General features: G+C 47.5%; 1 protein-coding gene across 1 annotated transcript in view; it reads right to left on the reverse strand.

Annotated features, from left to right (window-relative positions):
- dacha (dachshund a) overlaps positions 1–26138 on the reverse strand; it is a 108369-nt gene that overhangs the window by 51822 nt on the left and 30409 nt on the right. Inside the window, 1 exon segment of the mRNA XM_076980103.1 lies at positions 1813–1928. Coding sequence (XP_076836218.1) covers positions 1813–1928 — 116 coding nt within the window.

Here is a 26138-nt window from a genome sequence, read left to right on the forward strand (position 1 = left end):
TGTGAATTAATCAGTGACTTAATTAAACAATTTATCTGTTAATAAGGACAAATGTAATTGAAATCTACTTAAATATTTGATTGTTACTGTTCAGTACATTAATCATGATTAAAGTCATCGTCCCCAGTTTTGCAGAGATGCTAATCACCTTGTATACTTCATCACAAATGTAACTGCTTGCTTGAATAATTGCAGTCAATAATAGTTATTTCTAGTGTCAGGTGGAGTAACCTGTCACGGCATCTCACGGTTCTAGCCGCTGCTCCTGGAGGTCACGACCTTTCCACACTGTAAGTGGCTTAAAGATAACAGCTCCATGAAAAGCTACATTTATTTGAAATGAAAGCCTGGCTGTGTTCTTACTCTTTTTATTGCTGATCCACAGATATTAATATCTTATTTTCATCATATACATTTTGTCCAAGACATTAAGCTATGATATGATGGCAACTGGGGTTGAAAACACTCTCCAGACATGCTAATACTATGCTTCACATTTTTTTCCAGTATTTGATAGTTGCCACCATTCTGAACCACACCTGCTCCAACACCTTAAATCACAAAGTGAACATATTAAAAACTGAACAGCGCATTCTCATCCACCATTCACACATGTGTATTCGTGTGTGTGTGTGTATGTATGTGTGCATTTATAATGACTGATGTCCCTGAGATGCTGCTGGTGGACAGAGAGAAACAGGGATCTACATTTTAAGCAGCTCACCCCCCCTCCCCCCCAAACACCCACCAACCACACCCCCCTCCAGGCGGCTGGCCAGCAGAAATAATAACAGGAGTCATCTGAAATCAATCAGTGAGGGCCGGCTAACTGACTGGTCCGACTACTTGCACTGTTCCGATCGATGGCAGTGCTGGCTATTGTGCAGGCCAAATTGCCGCTACCGTCAGCGATTTTGAGGGCTGAGGCTGGGTGTGTGTGTGTTGGGGGAGTGTGTGTGCTGGGGGAGTGTGTGTGTGTGTGTGTGTGTTGGGGGGGGTGTACGGAAAGGCCAGAGGAAGAGCCGGCTGGTGCGCGGTGGGCACGCTTAGCGCAGCAGGGGGTTCGCGTGGTTGAATGCGGTGCGTGCGTCCGTGTCTGCACGCACGTGTGTGTGTGTGTGTGTGTGTGTGTGTGTGTGTGTGTGTGTGTGTGTGTGTGTGTGTGTGTGTATGAGGGAAGAGCAGAGTGATGGACAGGGGCTTGATGTAAGAGAGAACAGAAACAATTGTTCTGAATAAGAGATAGAGTTTCACAGAGGAGAGAGGGAGAAAGAGATGAAAGACGAAGCAAGGGATGCAGAAAGGAGAAAATGAGAGGTGGAGGGGAGAGCGAAAAAGAAAGAAGGAAGGAGAGAGCGAGAGCGCAAAAGAGAAAGAGAGGGAGGGAGAGAGAGAGCAAATGCGTGTGTGAAGAGAAGAGGGGGTGGGGGGGGCTACAGAAATCCAATAGTTTAACCTCTGTTTGAGACGCAGTGGTGGCCAGTGAAGGACAGAAGGAAAAAATCAATAGGAGCTGATTTGCAGAAGCTGGAGGTGTGTGTGTGTGTGTGTGTGTGTGTGTGTGTGTGTGTGTGTGTGTGTGTGTGTGTGTGTGTGGGGAAGGGGGGTGTAGGAGCGAAAGGAACAAAAATAAAAAAAAAGAAAAAAGCAACGGAGATAAAAAAGAAAAACACAAGCTCACCCCGATACTCTTTAGATTAAAAAGAGGGAAAGAAGAAATAAAAGAGAAAAAGCCAGGCAGAAGGCGCGGGCGCGACAGAGCCGTCCCGGTGAAGCGCGGGAGCGGCTGCGGGGCCGAGGGGCAGGACTCACCTGTGGGGGAGAGAAGGCTGGGGGACAGGAGGCCGTGGACGCTGTGGGGAAGCAGCCTGGAGCTGTCCTGCATGGTCACCCCCAGGGAGCGCTTCGGAGGACGGCCCGGGCGCGAGCTGGTGGGGGGCAGAGGAGAGGGAGGGAGGGAGAGAGGGAGGGAGAGAGAGAGAGTTGATCATATGGCCAACATGTGATAGGTTGTATGTGCTGGAAGGTGGTATGGGAATATATTATTGGCAGCATGAGAGGATCGTATGAGCAACAGCAGTTTGTAAATGGACCACAGGACTGCAGAAGGGGAAATACATAGTTTAGTGTTGTCCGCAATGTAGCATTAATAAACATTTTTGTTTGGACTTCAAGAAAGTAATTAGGTATAAGAGGCAGCGTCTGTGAAGTTCCTGAATGTAATGTTGTTTATGAGGTTTCCTCTCCCCGCACAGTGTTGTGTCACATACACACGCACGCACATCACACTCACGCGCGCACACACACACACACACACACACACACACACACACACACACACACACACACACACACACACACACACACACACACTCCCCTTCTCAAGCCCCTTAAAATCACAGTTGGACAGCAGCAGGTAAGAGACACACAGAGAGAATTTCTACAGAAGGGAGCTGCTATACAACTGTGCAAAGATGATAATGATCACCTTGAAAAACATATGCCTCAAGGTGATAGAGAGAGAGAGAGGGGAGAGGGAGAGAGAGAGAGAGAGAGAGAGAGAGAGAGAGAGAGAGAGAGAGAGAGAGGGCTCTGATAAGGATCCTTGGCAGTGAGGGTATATTGTTTGTAGGGCAGGGTGTCTGATGCACTCCAAACGAAGTGATGGCATTTCTCCCCTCAGGTTCATAAGAGAGGGGAGAGAAAACCACCCCGGAGTTCCCTAAAGTGCATGCAAGAGCACATGGCACATGCACAGTTCAAAGGGAAACATACGCACATTATCCGACACGTTCACTCGTACAGCGTGCTGGATCACAAATACATCTTTTAACTGATGTAGCACGCACATGTGAGCTCATGCGTCCAAACCAGCCTCACACTGCTAACAGATGCCACAAATCAATGCAAAAAGTAGAGATTAAAAGAGTCTGACTCTCAGTGTCCTGGACCCAGGCTTTTGTTTAGTGAATGTTCCCCCTTCCTGCTCTGATAACAGGTAACATTCAAACTGGTCTCAGATCAGTGTGATCTAATATAACTTCTCCCCCAGTAAGTCAGCAAGGGCATTAGCAAAGAGAAACAAGCCATGAAAGCAAAATGCTAATTTTAGCACCATGTATCTCTGGACTGTGTCCAAGTACATAAACCAGAGTTGTTGGTTTTTATTTTTTATAGTTTTATTAATGCTGCACAGCTCACACATGAACTGGGACTCCGTCACCAAAGATGATTACAAGTAAAAGTGTATATAAAGAGATTAAATTCATGTCAAGAAAACTATTTAAAAATCTTGGGTGGGGTTAAAACAGGGGATATCCGAAGCATGACAGAAATATACATATATACATGTTGGCAAGGAAAGTGGGTTTCGAGGGACAAAAAAGGAACTGTTTTGTTAAACATTCTGCAAAATACTGAGGTGACTGAGGATGTCAGAGTTTAAATGAATTTAGTTCAAGTCTGCACCAGGACGTGGGTGTGTTTGTTTGAATTGGAAATATAATTTCAGCTCATCCTGATTTTGATTCATTCCAATAGGATTCACCACAACCTTATAAATGGGCACTGTTTACATTATTAGCATTCCCTGATATTAAAACCTACCATAAACCAGTTCTAGCCAAACAACTTATTTTCATCTAATTGTAATGTGGCCTGTGTCCCAGTTAATATCGGTGGACTGGGACACCTGGTCCAGTTTATCCGCTAATTATGCATATGGTCAATAACTGTATTGACTGTGTTAGAGCTGTGCAACTACTAATACTCTGCAATATTAAGAAATATGAAAGCCTGGACCAATATTTTCAATTCATGCACATCCAGTGTTTTATTAAATCCTACCACACCCAAAAGCTCCCATATAGCAAAAGACACGCACAGCAAAATGCTCTACATGTACACATATATGTCCTCAAATCTAGTTGGCTTTGATGCTAGTAAATTAGACTCCAGAGTGAAACACTGTACAAAGACTCCATAACTTTGAGCAATACACTAATCAAGTGACTCCATTACACTATTGAGTGGGATGCAAGTTGAATCAATAGTAAACTGCAACTGACCCCACCCCCCAACCAGCTACAGTCAGGCACCAATGACACAGCTTCCTCCTCATTCATGCAAGACCACCCAACACACACACACACACGCGCACGCTTACACACGCGCGCGCGCGCGCACGCTTACACAAACGCGCGCGCCCTCTCACACTAAAGCCTGGTTTATACTCGACGCGCCGCGAGCGGCGCGAGGGTCCGCGCGGCGAAAATGACGTAATCGCGGTGGCTCCGCCCGTGCGCGAGGGCCTCGCGCGCTGTCGCGGCGCGAGGTCGTGCACCTCCCGAATTTTGTAACTTCGCGCGCGCGCCGCGCTTCAGCGCGATGGAAAAAGTCATGTTTGCCGGGTTCATACACCTATACAAGGTGGAATTAATGCACTTGTACGTCACTTTAAAGGTCCATTTCAATATTTCCCAGCACGTTAAACTTAATTAAGTTAAATATTTATACATATACTCGAAATGAATCAAAATAATTCGCTTTTTTATCACATTAGTTTATGGTTGTTTATTTTCAAAACGCCCAATCTTAACGTCTTCACGTTCTCTCATGTGTCGCCCTGGAATTACAAGAGGCTCGTATTTGTTAACGTATCGTTTCGGACAACACTGCAAAGCCATATTTACGTTTGATGCCTGATGTGTATATATACGGTCTCTGGTCAGGTAAAAATGTTCTTTCCCCGTTTTTGCAGGGGTTTTTTATTCTCCACTGCCACCTATCGCCACCTATCGTTTCGGAGAACACTGCAGCGACGCTCGCGACGTTCGCGAAAGTATAAACGCCTACACCGCTCGCGCAGGGTCGCGCGAGGTGGGCGGAGCCGCGCGCTACGGTCGCTCGCGAAAGTATAAACCAGGCTTAAGTGACTGCACCACTCCGCAGGTCGACAAGTTTTGCCAGCCCAAGGAAAACACGAAGCAAACTTGACAGACACGTCGCTAATCCAATTAAAAACTATGCACACTGGAGCGTGGAGAGCTCAAAAAAGGAGGCAATCAACATTAATCACTTTTGCGGTTGTACTGGCTATAAACGAGTCGATGGCGTTAACTGTGGAGTATCAAACGTCAGCACACGCCCTACAGAACACAGCATGCGACTGGTACCAGTACCTTTACTGTACGTGATTCCTCCACGTATATAGGGAGTGAAACTGGAAAGAGTATATATTTGAAAAGGAGACAAAATAATTAGCTACATTGCGAAAAAAAAATGTGTGAAATATGTGTAGCACATGGCATTTGGACATCTGGAGTGCTCGTTTTATGTGTGGATTAGTTCGGTGTTCTAATAACGTGACACCCGTTTCCATACAGGGAAGCACATAAAAAAACAAAAACGTATAAGTGCAGTGTAAAGTTCTCAGGGGTCAGCTTAGAGTGGAGGGAAAAAATATTAACTAAATGTCGTAAAATCCTGCCTTTGAGGCCGATCACCTGCACATAAGACAGACATCAGCAAACTTCACGGGAACTTAAGCAGACATTTCCGTTACCGTTTAAACCAAGGGGGGAAATGCAGCTTCCTCTGGAGCGTGATTTGGTTTGCATACACATTAAGCCCTTTCATTTTAGGACTGAGGCGATGAGAATCGGGTGTTTTTATTTTTCATCACTTTAGTCGTAGTATGCGAGTGCTCCAGTGCGCGTTCTTGTGCGCGTTCATGTGCAGGGCGCGCCCCGCAGCGCGGGACTGTGCAGTCCTGTTTTTTTTCTTTTCGTGAAGTGATTGTGCGCGAAACAGCCGCTTGACTCCCTCGGGACTCTTAAACCTATTTTCTTATTTAGCTCCACTTTAGTTGGGTATTGTTAGAGGCCAAGCAGCCCTTTCCTTGCCCGCGACAGGTGCTTCCCTTATATAAAAACCCTTCCTCTTACTTCCAAGAACGGGATTAAATTGGCGGTGCCGTCATGTGTCCGACATGTTCCAGTTTAGTCGCGTGTAATGGGTTTATGATTGTGAAGATTACGTTTGTAGTTTGATCACAGTACGAGGAGCAGGACTCGGCTATAGTATAGAAAGTTATGCAATCATATAATGAAACGTACTGGATTTTATTGAAGTCTTGTGTATGATATTGCTTAAGAAGACATAATCAAGCTGACCTCACACGTGTCGGTTTTATGGTGAAACGGTCTACGAGGACGCTGGAATGCAAGCGAAGGAGCAATGATCAAGACTGAACTCGAGGGAATCAAAACAGGCTTATTACAAACTGTGTAGCCTATTCGTGAAAATGTAACTATTTATTATTATGTTATATAATTCGATTAACAATCATTAATCATTTATATAAAAGTTATATATTTTAAATAGTCCAGATTTACCAAGTATTTCTCTGAAAGAATAATCAACCTCCATTAGTATAATGAGTTGTTTATACTGACATTAGGTCAGTTTATACTTTTTCAAACAAGCCTCAGCATTAATGTTTAATCTGGACATAGACTATTTATTTCAAATGTGTGGTAAGGTGTTACGTCCAGTCAACCCAAAACTAAGTTCAGTCTGTTCAATATGACTGAAGGCTTTTGCACCCTGAGAATTCCCCGCTTTGGGAATATTTTCCTTTTCTATGTCCCACTCAATGGCATAATGCAGTGTGTGGCACAGTCTTCCCCACAGTAGGGACAGACAGTGGAGCTGTCTCTCTCTCTCTCTCTCTCTCTCTCTCTCTCTCTCTCTCTCTCTCTCTCTCTCTCTCTCTCTCTCACACACACACACACACACACACACCGTCCGCTGGTCCCCACGGGCTGAAGGAACAGATGGCTGGGAAAAGTCATTCACACGTTGCCGCACGTTCCACTCGCCAGAGAAGAAAAACCCTGTCAGTGCGCTCGTCGCAACCAATCACTTGCCGCAAATCCCCGGCGATGGTACCGCACTCTGCTGGGGACCGGCGAAAAGTGGGTTACTAAGCACTTTTTATTCCCTCGCAGTCTTGCAAATGTGCCCTTGTCATCTTTTAAACGGCCTCATTCAATATTCATGCCCAGACGACACCTGATCGTCTAGCTAAAACAATGCGACTGCTGAGATGGGGGGAATAGGCTACGCAGAAGCCGCATGTCAAGCCACGCCCACATCACCGAGAGGGCGTGGCCTTTGTATTAAGGAGGAGTTACTCCAAGAGCCAACGCCGCATTAATTCCGTGTTTTGGCATACGTGTGGATATTAATAGCCTTCGCAAAAAGTCTGAGAACGAACTTCGGACCATGAGAGATGGAAGGGGCGAGAGGGCACAGAGGCAGAACAAAATCAGATTTCAAAAAATTTTAATGGGAAGCGGTTTAAACAACAACAAAGACGGCAGCTGAGGCGGGAGAAAAAAAAATGTACAAGTCAGGGTGCCTTTGAAGATATTTAATTAAAATCTAATCCTGCATTCTTAAAGGCTCACATAAATTAAGCTGTCAGTCAGGAGATTTATGCATTCACATTTGCATATTGCATACAATTCATCAATTACTCATGTTTGAAAGGCTTGAGTATCCCAGGGAGAGAAGCTGCCAGTGAGCCAGCGGAAAGAGAGAGGGAGGGAAAGAGAGGGAGGGAGAGAGAGAGGTAAGGAGAGAGAGCAGGAGAGAGAGAGGGAGGGGGTGGTTTGCCTGGTACCCACTGATGCCCAGGAGAAGTCAGTCTCCATATGTCCATGCATTCAACCAATACTGCTGAAAGCCCCCCCCAACACACACACACACACACACACACACACACACACACACACACACACACACACACACACACACACACACACACACACACACACACACACACACACACACAACATGCTGCTGTTAAATGGGAAAAGAGAGGAGAGGAATCAGAACTAAGATGAACACATATCCTTAAACACATGGCACTATTTTATAGGAGGTAAATGCGAGATGAATGCCCATTTTCAGATCTTAACACATTATAGAGAGGGAGTTAACGACATATATGCATATATATATATATGTATATATATATGGTCCCCAACCATTCAAGGAGTTCATGAATGTAAGAGCCTACACTAAATCGGGGTTCATTAGAAGGTATGAAGGTATGCCTGAGTAGTGTTAACGATGGAAAACAACCGGAAAGGCAATAATGTGCTGAGACTCAGAAGAAAGGGCACCAGGCCCGAAACAGCCACCCCTTTGATATAATCCTCCCTCATAGCGCCTGGTCCCAACCCCTCACATCACCTCCTGATGAGGTGTCAGTCCTGCTCACTGTCACGGAGCCACACACACACACACACACACACACACCTAGGTTACACAAGCCCAATCTCAAGGTTGTCCTCCCACTCTCCACCTCAACACTCCATCACCCTCGTTTGGGTCTTTTCTCATGAACCTTCCTCATGTTGAAATGTGCCTCAAACGCATTAGCAGTGAGGAGGGGGAGGGGTGGACATGGCGGTGTGTGTGTGTGTGTGTCTGTCTGTCTGTGTGTTAGGGTCCTTCCTCAATGCCCTCCTAAAGAGAGTCACCAATGAGATTTGCGTACTGCTTTAATATCCAACTATTAACTTGTACAAGAGAATTAACAACAAATACAAGAATAACATATTTCCTGAATGCATACGTGGGGTGTTGTTGTTGTTAGTGGCTACTGCTGCATCTTTTGATATTTCTCAGAAGTGGATTTCAGGTGTGAAACTTGCAATGAAAGCACAGGGGCAAGGAAGGTAATCTGACAAAGCAAGGGACCTGCTCCCATCGGTCACCTCGCTCACTATGTAGTGTTAAGAGAGCGTGGTAGTCCCCTACTTACTGCTGCCATAAAAGGGCACTTTGCAGGGGACCGCTAACCATTTGGGACGCAGCCATTACAGGGTCATGGCTAAGGTTAATTCGGAGGTCAGGCTACAAGTGCCTTTGGTCCTTAGGGCGCCTACTGCATTTCTCAGTTCAGCTACGCCTGCGAATCGCAGCCCAGAAACACAGCCAAAGGTAGCGTCCCACGTTGCCGGAGCTGTGTCCATTGATTGGTATGGGCGTGTCAAGTCCCACACATGGGCAACAGTTATAAAAGACAGCGGGCAAACATGAGCCGTCACAGACAAAACACACCACGCAGCCAGCAAGGTCACACCTGCCGTTATCTCGCGCGTACGTTTGTTCAGCCGTCACTCCGTCCGTAAGTGCATTGAACGCTTTTATAAAGCAATCCAATATGGTGCGGATTAAAGCCATGTCCCCCAACACTTTTAATTTGGACAAGGCGCTTTGGCTGAGACAAGCTCACATATGCCCCCCCCTCCCCTCCCCCAATGGGCTGGTCTCACACTGCGCTCCATTATCTTGATTGGCGATTGTCTGATGAAGACCATTGTTAGCCGTAACGAGAGGCTTGGCTATAGGGATGAGGCAGGCCCGGGGGCGGTGTGGTGTCGCCGGGGCGACGACGAAAAAATCACGTCAAGCGTCTCCAGCCACCTACTGGTTGACGAGGCCGCTTTCTGGGGAGGTTTGGTTAAAAATCGTTTATCTTGTTTGAAGTGGAACAGGAGAATGTGGTTTGAGATTTGAGAAAGGCATTAAAAATAGCAGTTTTATGTGCCTATTCCAACTGTGTAGACTTTCGGGTAAGGAATACATTCAGAATGTAGTAATTTATTTTATTTTCACACACACATTGGTGAAAATCAAAAAGGAATTGGTGGGACATTTGTAGAATATAATTATTTTAGCTCACTGGCTGTAGTTACCACATCAAAACTAGTCAAGACATGAGATCACATCTGCCGATCCCCGGTTTGCTAATGAGGGGGTACAACAGTGCATACCGATTCCTGGAGCACCATCACAGAAAGGTCAAGAGTTTATTATGGCAGTCTCATGTATGTGGCATCACCTGTCTGTTCACACACACACACACACACACACACACACACACACACACACACACACACACACACACACACACACACTGCCCAGACGTCCACCCAAGCCTCACAACGGCCCTTTTGTTCAGCGTTATTAACTGAGAGAATTCCTTTGCTTCGGATCTTTATTAAACTCCGCACACACAGCCATTTCAGGGAGGCTGACATGTACAGTCCAACCGTCCCTCGGGTGTCCACAGAGAGGGGGTGAGAAGAAGAGTGAAAAGGTGCGAGAGGGAGAGAGTGGGGGAGAGAAAGAGAGTGAGAGAGTGCACTCCCATATCTCCTAAAGAGGAAACAGTGCTCCTGGATTTCTTTAAGTGCTGCTTTCGACTGACACCATGTAGCTTTTAGCTTAAGTAGCCGGCGCTCAGGACCCCCCCCCCCACCCCCCCTGCAGTGTAACTGCACAGCTACTGATGGTATTGAATAAATGTCAGAAGTCCACCCCCCCATCCTTTCTGACAGAGAGAGAGAGAGGAAAAGAGAGAGAGAGAGAGAGAGAGAGAGGTGTGGCTGTATTTACGATGGACTGGGAGGGACAGGGAGGGACGGTTTGTTTGCGAGCCATTATCTTTAGCGATCAATCAAAGCGGTGATGCGGACGTCACGGGCGCATCTCCTGATTGCTCACGGGATACTCGCATCGCGAGCGCTTTCGCACAGGAGCGTGAATATCCATCAACGTGGAGGACAGACAGGTCCATGGGGAGAGGCCTCGTTTCCGAAAGGCGCGCGCACACCTGCCCCGCAGGCGCTCAGCACGGGGTCCTCGCAACGTCTGATCGATGCCGTGGCTGTACAGACCTTCTGACACGAAACGCTGCCCAACTGTAGATGAGCGCCAACGTCGTCTTATACGCTGCCGGACCCGTTCGGTTTGTGTCTCGTGTGTGTGATTACCGGAAGAGCGAGCATTACAGAAACTGCTTATGCAAGTGTGCAGCAGCTCGGTGTGTGTGTGTGTGTGTGTGTGTGTGTGTGTGTGTAGGGAGTGGGGGGGGGGGGGGGGGGGGGGTGTCAATAGAGAGTTCAGTTCCTGATTGTTCGATACTGCTGCTGTTTGGCTCTGGAGAAGCCCTCCCCTCATAAACTGTGCTTGACCCTCAAAATGGGCCTGTGCTGCCTCTCTCTCTCTCTCTCTCTCTCTCTCTCTCTCTCTCTCTCTCTCACGCACGCCCGCACGCACTTTCATCTTGTACTAAAAGCCTCCCTCCGCACTTCTTTTTCCAGATCGCTTCACCTTTTCATCCTGACTCCCTTGGTCAGCCCACCTCCTCTTTCCAGGGTCCTCCCTCCCTCTCTCTTCTCCGCCTCCTAACCCCCACCACATCGGCTCCTCAGGTCGGTATCGACTTTGCATTGAGCCCAAGATGAGCCCGTAATTTAGCGCGGGGAGAAAGGCGGAGCGGGATGGAGGAGACTGTCATCGCCTCACAGTCTGCTGAGATGCCGCTCGGTGTGGGGCCCTTATAAATAGAACAGGGCTGATAAACAGAGCTGCCCTCTGGAGCAGCCGTGCTGCCTCTTACCCCGGACAGGCCACAGGGCCCTGGGGACGGCCCAGAGAATGTTCCGGAACCTCCGTTAAGAAGTGATAGATCTGAAGCGCCTGGACTATGAGAATGGCCTTGACAGCCTGTTATCTGTGAGCTCTCACATGTGGGAGGGGAGAGACGGTGGCCTGTGGTGTGTGAGAGAAAGCAGACACTCGGAACCGCACAATCGGTCAAACATGTACGTGCGCAGAGGCCGCACGCACACACACACACACACACACACACACACACACACACACACACACACACTGCCAGCCTTCTGTCCGTTCACACTTGCTGTCATACACGAATACCTGCTTACATGAATGAGATACATATATATGGTGCAAAACCTCTTTTCTCCACCACACACACACACACACACACACACACACACACACGCACACGCACACGCACACGCACACGCACACGCACACACACGTCCCAGGGCAGTAGTAGGAGGCTACTGAAGGTGTACCCCCACCCCCCATTCTCACACAGGTGCTTTGCAGTTGTGCGCAGCACACATTTAACTCCACCCACCTTTTCCTATTGGCTGACATATACCTTTGATCACATGACAAAGCTACAATGACAGCCATGTGAACTAAGAGGGCTGCAGATGTATGCAACAGCAAACTGTATGGATGAAGTGTTTTAAAGTGTACTTCCATTCCTTCATCTACAGCCACAGGAGGTGTCTGTGCATCCTGGCTCTCAAACCACAACCCAGTCTTTGCACAGAGAGTATAACAGATTATTATTGATTATACTGTTTTAATTAATTACATCATTCATTAAGTGGTCACTGCACAAAATAAACCAGTTCCAAATACTGCAACATCTGTATATTGTGCTATTAATAAATGTAAAAACACACACAAACACACACAAACACACACACACACACACACACACACACACACACACACACACACACACACACACACACACACACACACACACACCCACACACACAGTGACTGGCACATTGACTTGATCTGGGCTAGAAAGTAAAAATGAAAAGTTATTTGTGATTTTCTTAGTCTGTGCTTGTAAACATCAGTAAGCATTATCTAAACAGGAAGTTCTTCCAAAATGACCAGCTCACTCACAAGTTCCATAAATATACAGCTTGTGCTGTCATAAGTGAAGGGTTCAGAGACAGATAGCTGTGCATTTCACAAGCTGACCAACTGAGCAAGAAATGGTCTTGTTTTAATTAATAGACACACACATACGCACACGCACACGCACACGCACACACACACACACTCACATACAATATCCACACTACTGTTTTTCCCAACACCAAAACCCTGTTCACTAAGACTTGATTATGGGCTCACTGCTGACAATGCAACTTCACATCGGTGGCCAACAGTTTGGATATTAACCTCACTCTGAACCTCTCACACACTCACTAACACACATCCACCCTCAACCACTTTCCTTTATTCCCCCTCTCTCTCTTTCTCTCTCTCTTTCCTCCTCCTCTCTCTCTCCCTCTCTCTCTCTCTGTCATCTCAAGGTTTAGATCCCACTCAATTAAATTAGATCTGCTTCCCGTAATTGTGCCACTCGCGTCTCCAAAACTGACAGCTCACCCCCTCGCACCAGCCACACACTCACCGACACCACGTGCTCCGGGCTTGTCCCCCTCCGCCCCAGTTCTTTGTGGGAGCCACCGGGTGGAGGCTGATGGGGAGGGGCATGGGTGGAGGGATTCCATCTGACACGGAGGATTGGGAGTTCGCCTCCAGACAATGGCATGAGGCTGGCACATGGATTAAACTCTCTGACATTATCAACCCGCCTGCCGATTCTGGGTGTAGGGGGGTGGGGGGGGGGGGGGGGGGGGTCTCCGCGTAATGCTGAACAAACCGCTCTATCGCCCACCGCGCAATGCCTCACTGTGGATTACTGTCACTCAGTACTCAGAGAGTGAGAGAGAGAGGGAGAAGGAAAAAGAGGGGGGGAGGGGGGCTGAGGCACTCTTATTTATTTAATAGCCCGTGCCCTAATCTGTTTCAAAACACTGTGGGGAAGGAGAAATGTCATGGGAAGATGTAAACATGGTGAACCAGTGACTCTTGTACCTACAAACAGACTTCCTTCCAAACTTAACTTAAGTCCTCTTTCGCCATCTACTCCAGAACTATGAAGCGAAGACGTCCTTCTCTCTTGTTTTGTTTTCAGGCTTTTTATTCTGTCCCCTCATCTCTCTCTGCCGAGTGCAAGACGAGGACAAATTAAAGCATCTCTGAAGTTTCCCATGAGAAAGTATCGTGGGGTAAGCAGGCTTCATTCTGCAGAACAGTCCATATGGAGACGAAGAGCTCCCAATCAAACCCTCCATGGTTGTACGTAAAACAAGGCACCCGGCATCCATTCAGATAAAAAGGACGAAGTGGGGGAGGGGCTGTGTGTGATGATGTCACTGTGCTCTGTGACATCACTAGTTCTGAACTTTTTCAAAGCACAGAGCTTCAGGAGATGGAAGGTCTGCTGCTTTGATCACTGATGTGGAACTATCCGCATGTCAGACTTCACCTGCGGGAAACAAAATCCCATCAGGCCCCTGCTGCTTTTACACCGTGACCCTTTCCACCTGTGGAAACAATAGTTCTGAAAACTGAGACCTTCCCCAATAAAAAAAAAGCTTCAACATGAAACACAAGAAAAAGCAGGAGGGTCTCATTTGAACAGCAAGGACTATTCGATTTGAATGCCTCTCCCTCCCCGAGCGTCTAAGAGTCGGCTAATGAATTTATCAGATTAGCATGAGATTACACACAGGCATATTCTTCGCTCTGCGTGCTTTGGGGTGTAGGCTGAAGCGAGGGACAGGATTAGGCCCTGTTGACAAGGGCAGGGTCACCGTGAAAGGTCAGGGTCCCGAAACCCGGCGCCCAGGTTGACAGCTTATTGAGTCGCTTCCAAAGCCTCAGTCGCACGTGATGATGTGCGCCCGGCTAATGCCGAAAGGTGCTCGAGCGTATTGATAAATGCCGAGCGTAATCACGCCGCTCGCGTTCGGAATCGTAATGCCTTTGGCGTGAGGGACGAGGGGTCAGCCTAACACCTCTGCCATCGCAGGCAGATTGTGGGGGCCTGAGTCGATTTAGTGTGTTGGGTTCTTTCGATGGCTCACAGTCTCATTCATACCTTACCGAAGATGCATTTTCAAGAAGAGTTTGTGTTTGGAACAAATGACCGGTGTGTCTATTGCATCTAGAACTTTCTAAAACAACAAACCTGTTCCCATTGGCTACCTCATTCACTATGTTGTGTATATATCTTATGTATTATATACACACAACATTAAAATATGACAAGATATCCATCAAGCTCACAGGGAAAATAGGTCCAAATTGAAGCATTTGTTTTGACAAAACGATGACATGATTATCAATACGCGCCCTTAATTAGACGGCTGATAGTTTTGTGCAGTGCTGTCCATCCGTATATTGGATTCAGCCCTCGTCTACTTTAGATATGATAAGTAACTAATCTCCATGCTCTTGCAGGTCACCATGGTAATGTCCATCTGATCAATCTTCTGTGCTTTCCCGTGCATCCTGAGAGGCCATAAACGTTCATTAGCGATGCCTGGCGACGGCTTAGCATGTTTGGAGAACACATCTAAAAGCACGGCTGGGAACAAACAGCCATCCGACTTCAAAACAGGCAGCGTTCACTATTAAAGCAAAAGTGCTCTTGTTAGCGCACGTCCGTTTGTCTGAACTGATCTAATCAGTTCTGCAAGCTCACAGGACACTGGACTGCTAAAGTTGAATGGCTAAAGAAAACAGTTATTGTGCAGTCTGTTAGTGGTCTGCACAAATGCACCCATTGAAAACACACACACACACACACACACACACACACACACACACACACACACACACACACACACACACACACACACAGGAACGTCTCTGCATTCTCTTAATGCCGCCAACAGAGCCTAGCAACGGAAGCAACTCATCTCCTTTTGCAGCCCAGACTCTCTGTCAGAGTCTGAATTATGAGTGTTTCATTTCGCTCTCCCAAGCAACACCTACCGTATCCCCTCTCATTTGATGCAGGGAGAAAATGGCAGGAAGATCAATAGAAGGCCCAGAGAGTGAACATTGGCTTATCAAAGCACGCCACCCAAAGCAGCACATTTGGCTGGTACCATCCTCTTTCGAAGGAGTTTCTGATTATATTGATGGTTCCTTTCACGGAATAAGTACTAGTTTATTCTTAGTAAACCATTGACTCTGGGCAACAGCAGCAGTGTGGGGTGAAAGCAATTCACTGCTTTACATTTGATTTAACTATGAACTATTTCATTGTTAGTAATCAGAGCAGACATTTGCTATCTGCATGCGTCTGTATATCGCCTAGAACGTGAGAAATCAAGTAAATAGATATTACACACACACACAAACACACACACACACACACAAACACACACACACACACACACACACACACACACACACACACACACACACACACACACAAACACACACACACACACACACACACACACACACGTTCCTTAGTGGCCAGTACCCTTCAGTCTGTCCCCTGTCAGCAAAGCCGGGGCCTGCTAGGCTAAGCGCTGACCCGGCGTTTGGCCCGCCTGTCAGGCTGTCGCCAAGGTTAAACGCCCCAGGACGGTTCCCTCTCCTTCAGTGCACGAGCACTGCTAACTCCACGCCTCCCACTGTTGTTGGCAGAAATCAATGCAAACTCTGACGTACAGCTTCTAATACTGCTGTAAGCGACGCTTAGTAACAATAATCCACAGTTATTTACACAGGGCCCACTTTGAATTTAAGTGACAGTTATGTATGTATTTATAGTTTTGTATTCAACTTGAATCTTGAGGAGAACTGACAGTTATATATGTATTTATAGTTTTGTAGTTACTAATGTAGTGTACATTTCGAAGAGAACATAACTCGATAAAGCTTAGGTTAAAAGCAGGTGGTGTCAATTGTGTGCGGGGGAAAAATAGTCAAGCCATGCTAGTTTTCCACATTTGTGTGCCTAGCATACAAACTGATTCCTGTGACACCTCCACCGTTTAGTGAAGTATTTCTTTGCACCCTATCAAAAACAGTTTGCGTCTGCAGCTGACCCCACCTCCCCTTCGGGCCTGTGTCGGCCCGGCACTGTAAATAGCCTACATGTACCTTCTGATTAGTGGAGCCACATGCTAATGCTTAAGTGCGGCGATGTAATGCGGACCAGACGCTATGGATTCCTGTACAGTCTTAAATGTTTAAAATGGATCCTTTTGAAGTCGGCAAACAATGTGCAATATCAGGAAACGAGCTACGTCGCGCGGAGCAAGAATGCGGCGTGTGGGGAGGAGGAGGGGGAAGCACACACTTAGCGAGCCTGTGGCTAAAAGTAATACACAATGAAACATGAAAAAGACTCCCGGCCCCATTAAGCCGCAAGATCAGAAGACACGTATGAACGGGTGCGTCCAGCGTACCCTACATTAGTCCTGCCTTTAACCGACCATACAACAAACACAGCACTCTCCGTGCTTTTCCATCTCTTGGGCATTATCTCGTACTGACAAGCACTCACGGACACCATACCCCCCACCCCACCTCCAACACACACACACACACACACACACACACACACACACACACACACACACACACACACACACACACACACACACACACACACACACACACACAGGGGGATGGCCCTCATGGTGAGAGCAGGTCTATTTTGGTGCGGGTACCCAAGCGCTCACTTCTCTTTAATCAGTGCTGTATTGTTAGTCATGGCGTGATGGAAGGAGGTCTGTGCAGTCAGACAGCCACAGACCCAGGAGCGTCTGTCATATGTCCTGGCCACTCATCTTAAGCTCATGAATATATTTTCACATATTACAGAAAATGCCGTGTACTCTTGACCCGAGAGATTACACTATGACATCTAAAAGCAAGCAACTGTTTTTTTTTTTACCCCTTTGCACTGACAAAGTGCAAATAAAAGGTCTTAACATATTTTCCTTTAACGTCTCTAGCTTCCACATGTCAGCTCTCAGCTATATTTAACCGAGTGTTTTTCTTCCCTCTACTGTGACACCCGTGTGTTTATCGGCACAGGGGCAGGCTACATTAGCACTCACATTGTTTCTCTCTTACACATTTACGAAAACGGGGACGGAGGATAGTGAAGCCCTCGCCCGTGGTGTCTTTGTTGATCAGGAGGACGCACGTCATTAATGAAAGAGTCAAGTCAGGGCCTTCAGTAACTGGAAACCCGGGACACCACTGATATTCTTCTTGTCGGCGGTGTTGAAAATCATAAATGAGTCCTTTTCATTAAAGGCTGATCTACTGGTTGGTGGGGGGTGTCCACTCTTGGCCTCATCCTTAATCTAGGACTGGGATGACTGGCACTGGGACTGGCACTGGGGCTGGCACTGGGGCTGGCACTGGGACTGGCACTGGGACTGGCACTGGGGCTGGCACTGGGACTGGCACTGGGGCTGGCACTGGGACTGGCACTGGGGCTGGCACTGGGACTGGCACTGGGACTGGCACTGGAACTGGCACTGGGACTAGCACTGGGACTGGCACTGGGACTGGCACTGGGGCTGGCACTGGGACTGGCACTGGGACTGGCACTGGGGCTTTGGGGGGTGAAAAGGTCTGAGTTGCAAGTGCTGCTCTAAGTGCCAAAATAATGTGATGTTTCGTTTACTTTCCTTAGCTGCATGTTAGCCACGGTGGTAGGGTATATATATTTTTAAAAGTAATGCATTATCAATTTAGAATGGCTTTTTTCAAACTGGAACAAATCTAATTTACTCATCGCCTCCTCATGCTACTAATTACTTCAAGATACTCTTGAAAACATCTTCATCTTTACACTGGACAATGTAAACATGACAACCAGCAGTCTTTCCAGTACTTTAATAAGGGAGCTCATCACAGTAGTTAAATATGTTATAAAGGCACAGCCACAAGTTTTGTAGCATGCAGTCTAATCACACACTTTTACATGCAGTCTAATCACACACTTTTACATGCAGTCTAATCACACACTTTTACATGCAGTCTAATCACACACTTTTACATGCAGTCTAATCACACACTTTTACATGCAGTCTAATCACATACTTTTACATGCAGTCTAATCACACACTTTTACAGATCGTCAGGTCCACAAAAGTGGAAAGTTGTTTTGGTTTTGCACATGGATTCACCTCTCAGTAATTGCATTCCATTTAAAAGAATGGGCATATTTTCACTTTATGCTGAGTCTCCACTTATAAAATTGCCTCACGCTCATTAAGAACTGGCCACACCCAGACCTTTATCTGAGACCAAGAGGTTGAATGCACTTTAGATGGTGCAGGTGAAGATTTGTGACCTGAGTTTACATGAGGACCAAAGCTTGAGTGAGAGTGGTCAGATGCAGTACAGGGTACCAAGACAGGGTATTCGAGTGTGTTTACACCACCAGTTGGTGTTTGTATGTGTGCTTGTGGGGGGAAGGGGTGTCAGTCTTGAATAGCCTTGCTCATCTCTGCTCATCTGCCCGTCAATAATCATGTGTATGCATCCACACCTCACGGATGTGCGCTAACGCAGATGCACGGACGGTGTATTGACCGCATTCTCTTTTCTTGATGCCGTTACTGAAACATTCTGTGTGCATATGACTTCCTGCTTGTCCATCACTGTCCATCCCACTGAGCCCCCAGATTTATGATCACACACACACACACACACACACACACACACACACACACACACACACACACACACACACATGCACTGAACTCCTATTTGAACCATTAGAATTCAAAGGAGAGGTCAAAAAAACTAAGAATTCTAAGGACAAACTAAAAAAATCAATGACAAAAAAATGAACAAGCAAAAATGCCTAAATGCATTGATTTAAAATAACTCTGAATGTGACATTATAAAACTGGAAAAATAAATAAAAATTCTGCTTAAAATGTTACCATGGCAAAACATTTTTTTATTTCTCTGGGCCCCCATTGTGGCGGCCTTCACTGGGTTATGTTCTGACGCCAGACATCGATCCGCCAGCTCTGTAGTTAACGCCGCGCTGTAATGCAAATGTGCCCGTCGCATCGATCTCCCGCGATCCCTGCCTGCGACATTGCTGCTGTCGTCCCCGCAAGGGCACACCCTCCTCCTCCTCCCCTCCCCCAACCCCTCCCCCGCCCCACCCTCTCCCCCGCCACGGCCGCCGGGACCGGGCCATCGCTCCCAAGAGCCGGTTCAGCACGCCCAGAGCGGGATAAATGCGGAGAAGGAAGGGATCGGAATAAGAAGAGGGGAAGGAAAGAAACAGAACATGGAGAGAAGTGGTTAAATGAAAAAGGAAAGAAAGAAAGAAAGATTTAGGAAGAGAGAGAAGAAAACAGGAGAGGTGTAAAAGACAACAGGAATGCAAAATAAGGCTTAAGTAACTGTGGCTTGGATGTCAAGAGTCTAATTTCATAGCAATTAGCAGAATGACTTATCATTAGCTCAATCTCCTCAGCACATCACTCAAAAAAGGGGAAACATTTAGAGAGCTGTATCAATCGGTGACAAAGATCACCGTATCAGACTGCCGCGGGTAGAGCCAGATTCTTCAAAATCTCCAGAGACTTTGAAAGTGTAAGATCTCCTCTTAAAGCCAAATTATCACAGAAGAGAGAACAAGATAGCGCAAATCGGGAAGCCTTGCAGAACTTGAAACTTCCAGCCCTAAAAAAGCCCTTGTTCAAACCACATCGAGGGTTTTTTCGGAAGAGGGGCCTGTTTCCTGGCATAAGTGACGACAGCAGAGTCTCACTTTGTCACTTCCTCTAACCCCAGAGTTCTTTAATCCATAAGAACATATTCGGTCCAATTCTGAGCTATCAATCACTGCAGATGGGCACAAATTGGAAGCAGAGCACAACTTTTAAGATCCAGCAGAATGATTCCACGTGTAGGCGACCGTTGAGAAGCAAAACTCGACTGGCTGGGAAACCTCAGGGGTGCTTCTAATTTACTCCAAACGCTCTCGCCTGCAGTCTTCTACAGTACAATAACCCCCCCTACTCCCACCTACCAGACCCCCACCCCACCTACCAGACCCATACTCCCACCTACCTGACCCACACCCCCACCTACCTGACCCACACCCCCACCTACCTGACCCACACCCCCACCTACCTGACCCATACTCCCACCTACCAGACCCCCACCCCACCTACCAGACCCATACTCCCACCTACCTGACCCACACCCCCACCTACCAGACCCACACCCCCACCTACCTGACCCACACCCCCACCTACCTGACCCACACCCCCACCTACCTGACCCATACTCCCACCTACCAGACCCACACCCCCACCTACCAGACCCACACCCCCACCTACCTGACCCACACCCCCACCTACCTGACCCATACTCCCATCTACCAGACCCACACCCCCACCTACCAGACCCACACCCCCACCTACCAGACCCACACCCCCACCTACCAGACCCATACTCCCACCTATCAGACCCATACTCCCACCTACCTGACCCACACCCCCACCTACCAGACCCATACCCCCACCTACCTGACCCACACCCCCACCTACCAGACCCACACCCCCACCTACCTGACCCACACCCCCACCTACCAGACCCACACTCCCACCTATCAGACCCATACCCCCACCTACCAGACCCACACCCCCACCTACCTGACCCACACCCTCACCTACCAGACCCACACCCCCACCTACCAGACCCACACCCCCACCTACCAGACCCACACCCCCACCTACCTGACCCACACCCCCACCTACCTGACCCACACCCCCCCCTACCAGACCCACGCCCCACCTACCAGACCCACGCCCCACCTACCTGACCCACACCCCACCTACCAGACCCACACCCCCACCTACCTGACCCACACCCCCACCTACCAGACCCACACCCCACCTACCAGAACCATACCCCCACCTACCAGACCCACACCCCCACCTACCAGACTCACACCCCCACCTACCTGACCCACACCCCCACCTACCAGACCCACACTGCACACTGCTCTGTTAAGTACTAACCAGCACTGCAGATCTGTGCCAACATGGCTCTTAGGTTCAATGGTGTTTCTGCCATTCAGAGCAAGTCCATTCAAGATTTTTTCAAACTATGGACAGTAAACCTGCTCCATAAGTTTACTGTAAAGTTATACAAGCCCTACAGAGCAAACAGCACAGTTAAACGGGATCAGAGCTTCAGGGGCTGTAAAAAGTGTATGTGTTGGCGGGGGGGGGGCAAAGTGTGTAGTAAAAAGAATCGCTGGAGTCCAAGCTGAGGAGAGGAACAGGTGGTGGTGGTCAGGAATACAGCCATCGCTGCCCCCCCCCATCCCACCATCACCACAAAGCCACAAACAGCCCCACCTCCTAAAGGCCTCCACCCGCCTGCATGGAGCTCTGTCCCTCCATGTGATTTAAAAGCAAAACCCAGCACTCTATGTAATCGAAAGGGTGGAGACTGAGTCCTGTCACCGGTCCTGTCCACAGTCCTATTCATGGTCCTGTCACTGGTCCTGCTTCTACAGAAGCCAAAAGTTCTGTGGAATCATCGTCGAGCCAAAGCACAACATTATTGACTGTGCCGTCTGACCGAGAGACACTCAGACCAGGATACATTTGGACCGGGAGGCACTCGGACCGGGATACATTTGGACCGGGAGGCACTCGGACGCTGCAAGCCCACCATGGGCTTGAGAAGCAGAGAACAACAAAGTTCTGCATCTGCCTTCCATCCTTCTTCCGCAGTTCAGTTCTCCAGACACGAAAACCTCTCCCTCCGTCTCTCTGTCATGTATTTCTGTTATAACACAGGCAAAGCACACGGAATATCAGCCCTGGGCCCCTCCCCCCAATCACCAGGGGACGCTGCGGAGCCCCCTGGTGTAATGTCACCCCACTTAAAGCCTAAGTAACAGCATCATTGGCGGTGTTAGCACGGCAACGTGCAGCCCCAGAGAGACCAGCGCAAGGTCAGGGGGAGCAAGGCAGCACGCCGTGAGCTGTGGAGGAGGGGGGAGGGGGAGGGGGCAGAAGGGGGGGGGGGGCTGACAAGTGCTTTGCATGTTTTGCATGTAGCGGCTAATGTCGGGTGAGTGTGGGCATTTGTGTGTGCGTGTGTGTGTGTGTCTGTGTGTGTGTGTGAGTGTGTGTGTGTGTGTGTGTGTGTGTGTGTGTGTGCTAAATGGCCGGCTGCGGACTGCTCTACAGGGACCACTGGAGGACAGCTGCACGGCTATTAACCGGCTGGAAAAGTGACTTTCTCTTTTTCTGTCCTCACCTGGAAAACACCTAACTGCAGAAGAGCTGGTGTTGCTGTACTTATGAACGGAGACACACACACGCGCACACACAGACATACAGACCTTGTCTCTGTAATTCACCCTTCCTTGATTTAACACTCAAACAAGAAAGCCCAGTGACAACTGGTCTCAAGTTTCACACACAAGCAGACACAAGCACACGCATACACAAGCACACACAAGGACACACAACCATGCAGACCAACACAGCCATCTGAGAAAAAAAAAAACACTCTAAAAATGATTACAGAGCCATTAACCCCCGCCGCCCACCGACACATGATACAACTTTATTTAAAACCCAAACAAGTCTCCCCTCTACCCTTCCACACAATACTGCACCAACACCCCTTTAAGCCTCTTTTATTTTTCTCCCTCTTATCATGGGCCTACTGAAAAAAAAACATAATAATAAGAGAGAGAGAGAGAAAATGCCTGGTTGTTTCATCCACGTCCAGGAGCACTTGTGCCCCACAATGAAAGTATTTGCCAGTCAGGTGGCCCCCGCCTTGGCCCCTGACAGCCTGAATGGCTGTTGCTCTCGTTAGCTGCCATGGTGACGGTGAGAGCCAACCAATGGCGTCGAAGCCAAGGGTCCCAACACAAAAGTCCCTCCAATTAAATGTCAGTGATTTAACAAATCCTTTGAACTCCTCGATGCCGTGTTTACAGGGGGCTTACAGGGACACTGGCATGCCATTGTCTCATTATCTGCACAAGCAGATGCTAAGAACTGGCCTTGATACAGGCATCGAGGGGGAGATGGAAGAGATATGGGGAGGAGCACACCCAGCGACAGAGTATACACTACAGTAAGCTTCCTTCAGTCTCATCATTACCACAAGGGAATTTTAACATTACATTAAAGAAAAAAGAAACCTTGAAGAGCTCTGTGTGCCACCACATGCCATGAAGTTCTAGAACTTTCCTTCATTGGTGTTGGTTTGGGTCTGTGTGGAGTAGTCCATGTCATACAACCGGCTTGGACCATCTCTGGTGAATGTGCCCCATACACCATGAAGAAACCTGGCTTGCTGGTTACTAAAGCACTTCCTCAACCCTCCAATTGAAAACAAAAATATTTGATTCATTATGAACAGATTTCTTTATTTCTACTACTGAAAATAGACATGAAAGTAACCATGTATTTCAAATCAATAGTGTAAATAGTGTAAATCCACCCTCTGATCCATTCTCTTATCAAGACAACCCCACATATTTAACAAGCCATCTTTATATTTACAGGGAAATAAAAGTGCTTTATACAGTTGTGTAGTAAAATATTTGGGAGATATAAGATTAGCTTTTAAGGTTAAGTTTTGATTTTGCTATATTTTCCCCAAGTATCTATCTTTTATCATTTTTCTATTACAATTGTCATTACTGGTGTTATTATGACTTTTAGATATCATTTACAATATATCCTGGATAATATGATACATATTACACATTAGAAATAGTGACCTAAGTACGGTCCTCATGAGACAGAGACGGATACAGATGTGGAGGGACAGTCAGGATTACAGACACAGATTAAGCTTTCCCGATGTTTTAAATAGGGATACATGGGAAATGAAGTTCACTCAGTATGTGCTAAGACTACAAAATTATACCTGGTTGACTTGGCCATTTCTTTTAAGCTATGAGAGAGATTGACATTGAGGCAGCTGTCAATACCTACTACTCCCGTTGCTACATTGCTCTGGGCAAAGGTTTGGCTCGCCTCACAAGCATTGCCACGTCCTCTATATTTCTGAGAAAATGTCATTAGAAATAGTACTTGACACCTCCCATAAATAGAAAATCAATTAACATCCACACACCTTTGCTCTAAATTGCGGTGACAGTCACTGCACAGCATATGGGGAAAAGGTATGAACATTTTTGTCAGGTGTCGTTTCAAGTCCACGGCTGACTATTTGACAGCCTTGGCGTAGGCAGACCATGTCGGTATTTCTTCGTCTTGGACAACCATAACAACCTCAAACTCACAGGACTCTTTATATAATATCACGTGTTTATAGGGTCAGGGAACTGCAGGCTTATAGGATGTATCAGCCATTTCCCCTTTTGTAGTAGACTTGGCCCCGTGCACTGCCGGCGACCCTACGGTAAGTATACGCTAGGGGCTTTAGCTCTAAAATCCTGAGACAAGTTCATCACGTCAAAAAACACACCGACGGTTTTCTCTGCAAACATGCGGGGAAGAGTGAGACAAGTGGATTGGAAAAACACCACCCCCACTGCCCTCTCTTCACTCCCCCCCCCCCCCCTCTCCCCCCCAGCGAGAAAACTCCAGAAGCTGTGCGAGTTTCCCATCTTCCTACATCTCCGTTTACCGCTTTTCTTATTACAGTATGATTTCTGTCTCCAAACATGTGCGGATTATGCGACGAGTGTGAGCTCAGGGTCGCTCCCGCACGGAGGGCTGCTGTCGAGAAGCAGAAAAAAAAAACACAGGCGCTATGAAACAAAAACAGCGTACGGCAAGAGGCAAGGTCGCGCCCGACCGCGTTGTCCTTTTACATAAAGTAATTAAGCCAACGGGCGTTCTTTTGCTCTGTGTCACACTACACATCCGAAGAGAAAAAGAAGGCAGGAGCAAACAAGGCGAGGAAGAAATGAGGATAAAAAAGAGAAACGAGAGCAAAGATGCAGTGACTGCACAATCTAAACATTGACCGGCCAGTGTTTTCCTTGCAGAGCCCGCTTTCAGAGAGATTTGAATTTAATTGATTCCTTTTTAAACAAATACGTTTCTGGAATGCCAGTAATGAAAGGGGCCATGGAGGGGTCAGCGGGACACGGGGAGGGCCCGAGGAGGCCCTGCAGCGGATCGGGGTCGGGCGCGCGGGGGCGGAGAAGTTTAACTGTCCACCTGCTGACTCAGTGCCGTGCGCTGAGGCTAACTGACACGCACATTCGATTCTTATTAATACTGGGGCATCTTTTAGTTAAGGTCGGTCTGTGAAAAGCTCCAATTTGCATTACCAATTCACATCGAGTTTAGAATTAATGCTTTTTCTAGTGAGGAAAGTATATAGGTCAGAGTTCTTTCAGTAAGGTGAAATAATATTGTTGAAAGGTGAAAGGGATTGATGCTCTACAAATAAGGAAAATAAAAATAAAATTTAGCCGTCAAAAATGATGTGTTATGTGTGACATACACTGAGGTCTAACGTAACCTGACAATGACCTCAAGGACAAAGAGCAACTATGCTTAAACAGAAAACAGATCTAATTTCTTTTATGAAACACTGCTGAA

This window comes from Brachyhypopomus gauderio, chromosome 18 (genome assembly GCF_052324685.1).
Source record: "Brachyhypopomus gauderio isolate BG-103 chromosome 18, BGAUD_0.2, whole genome shotgun sequence".
Classification (NCBI taxonomy): domain Eukaryota; kingdom Metazoa; phylum Chordata; class Actinopteri; order Gymnotiformes; family Hypopomidae; genus Brachyhypopomus; species Brachyhypopomus gauderio.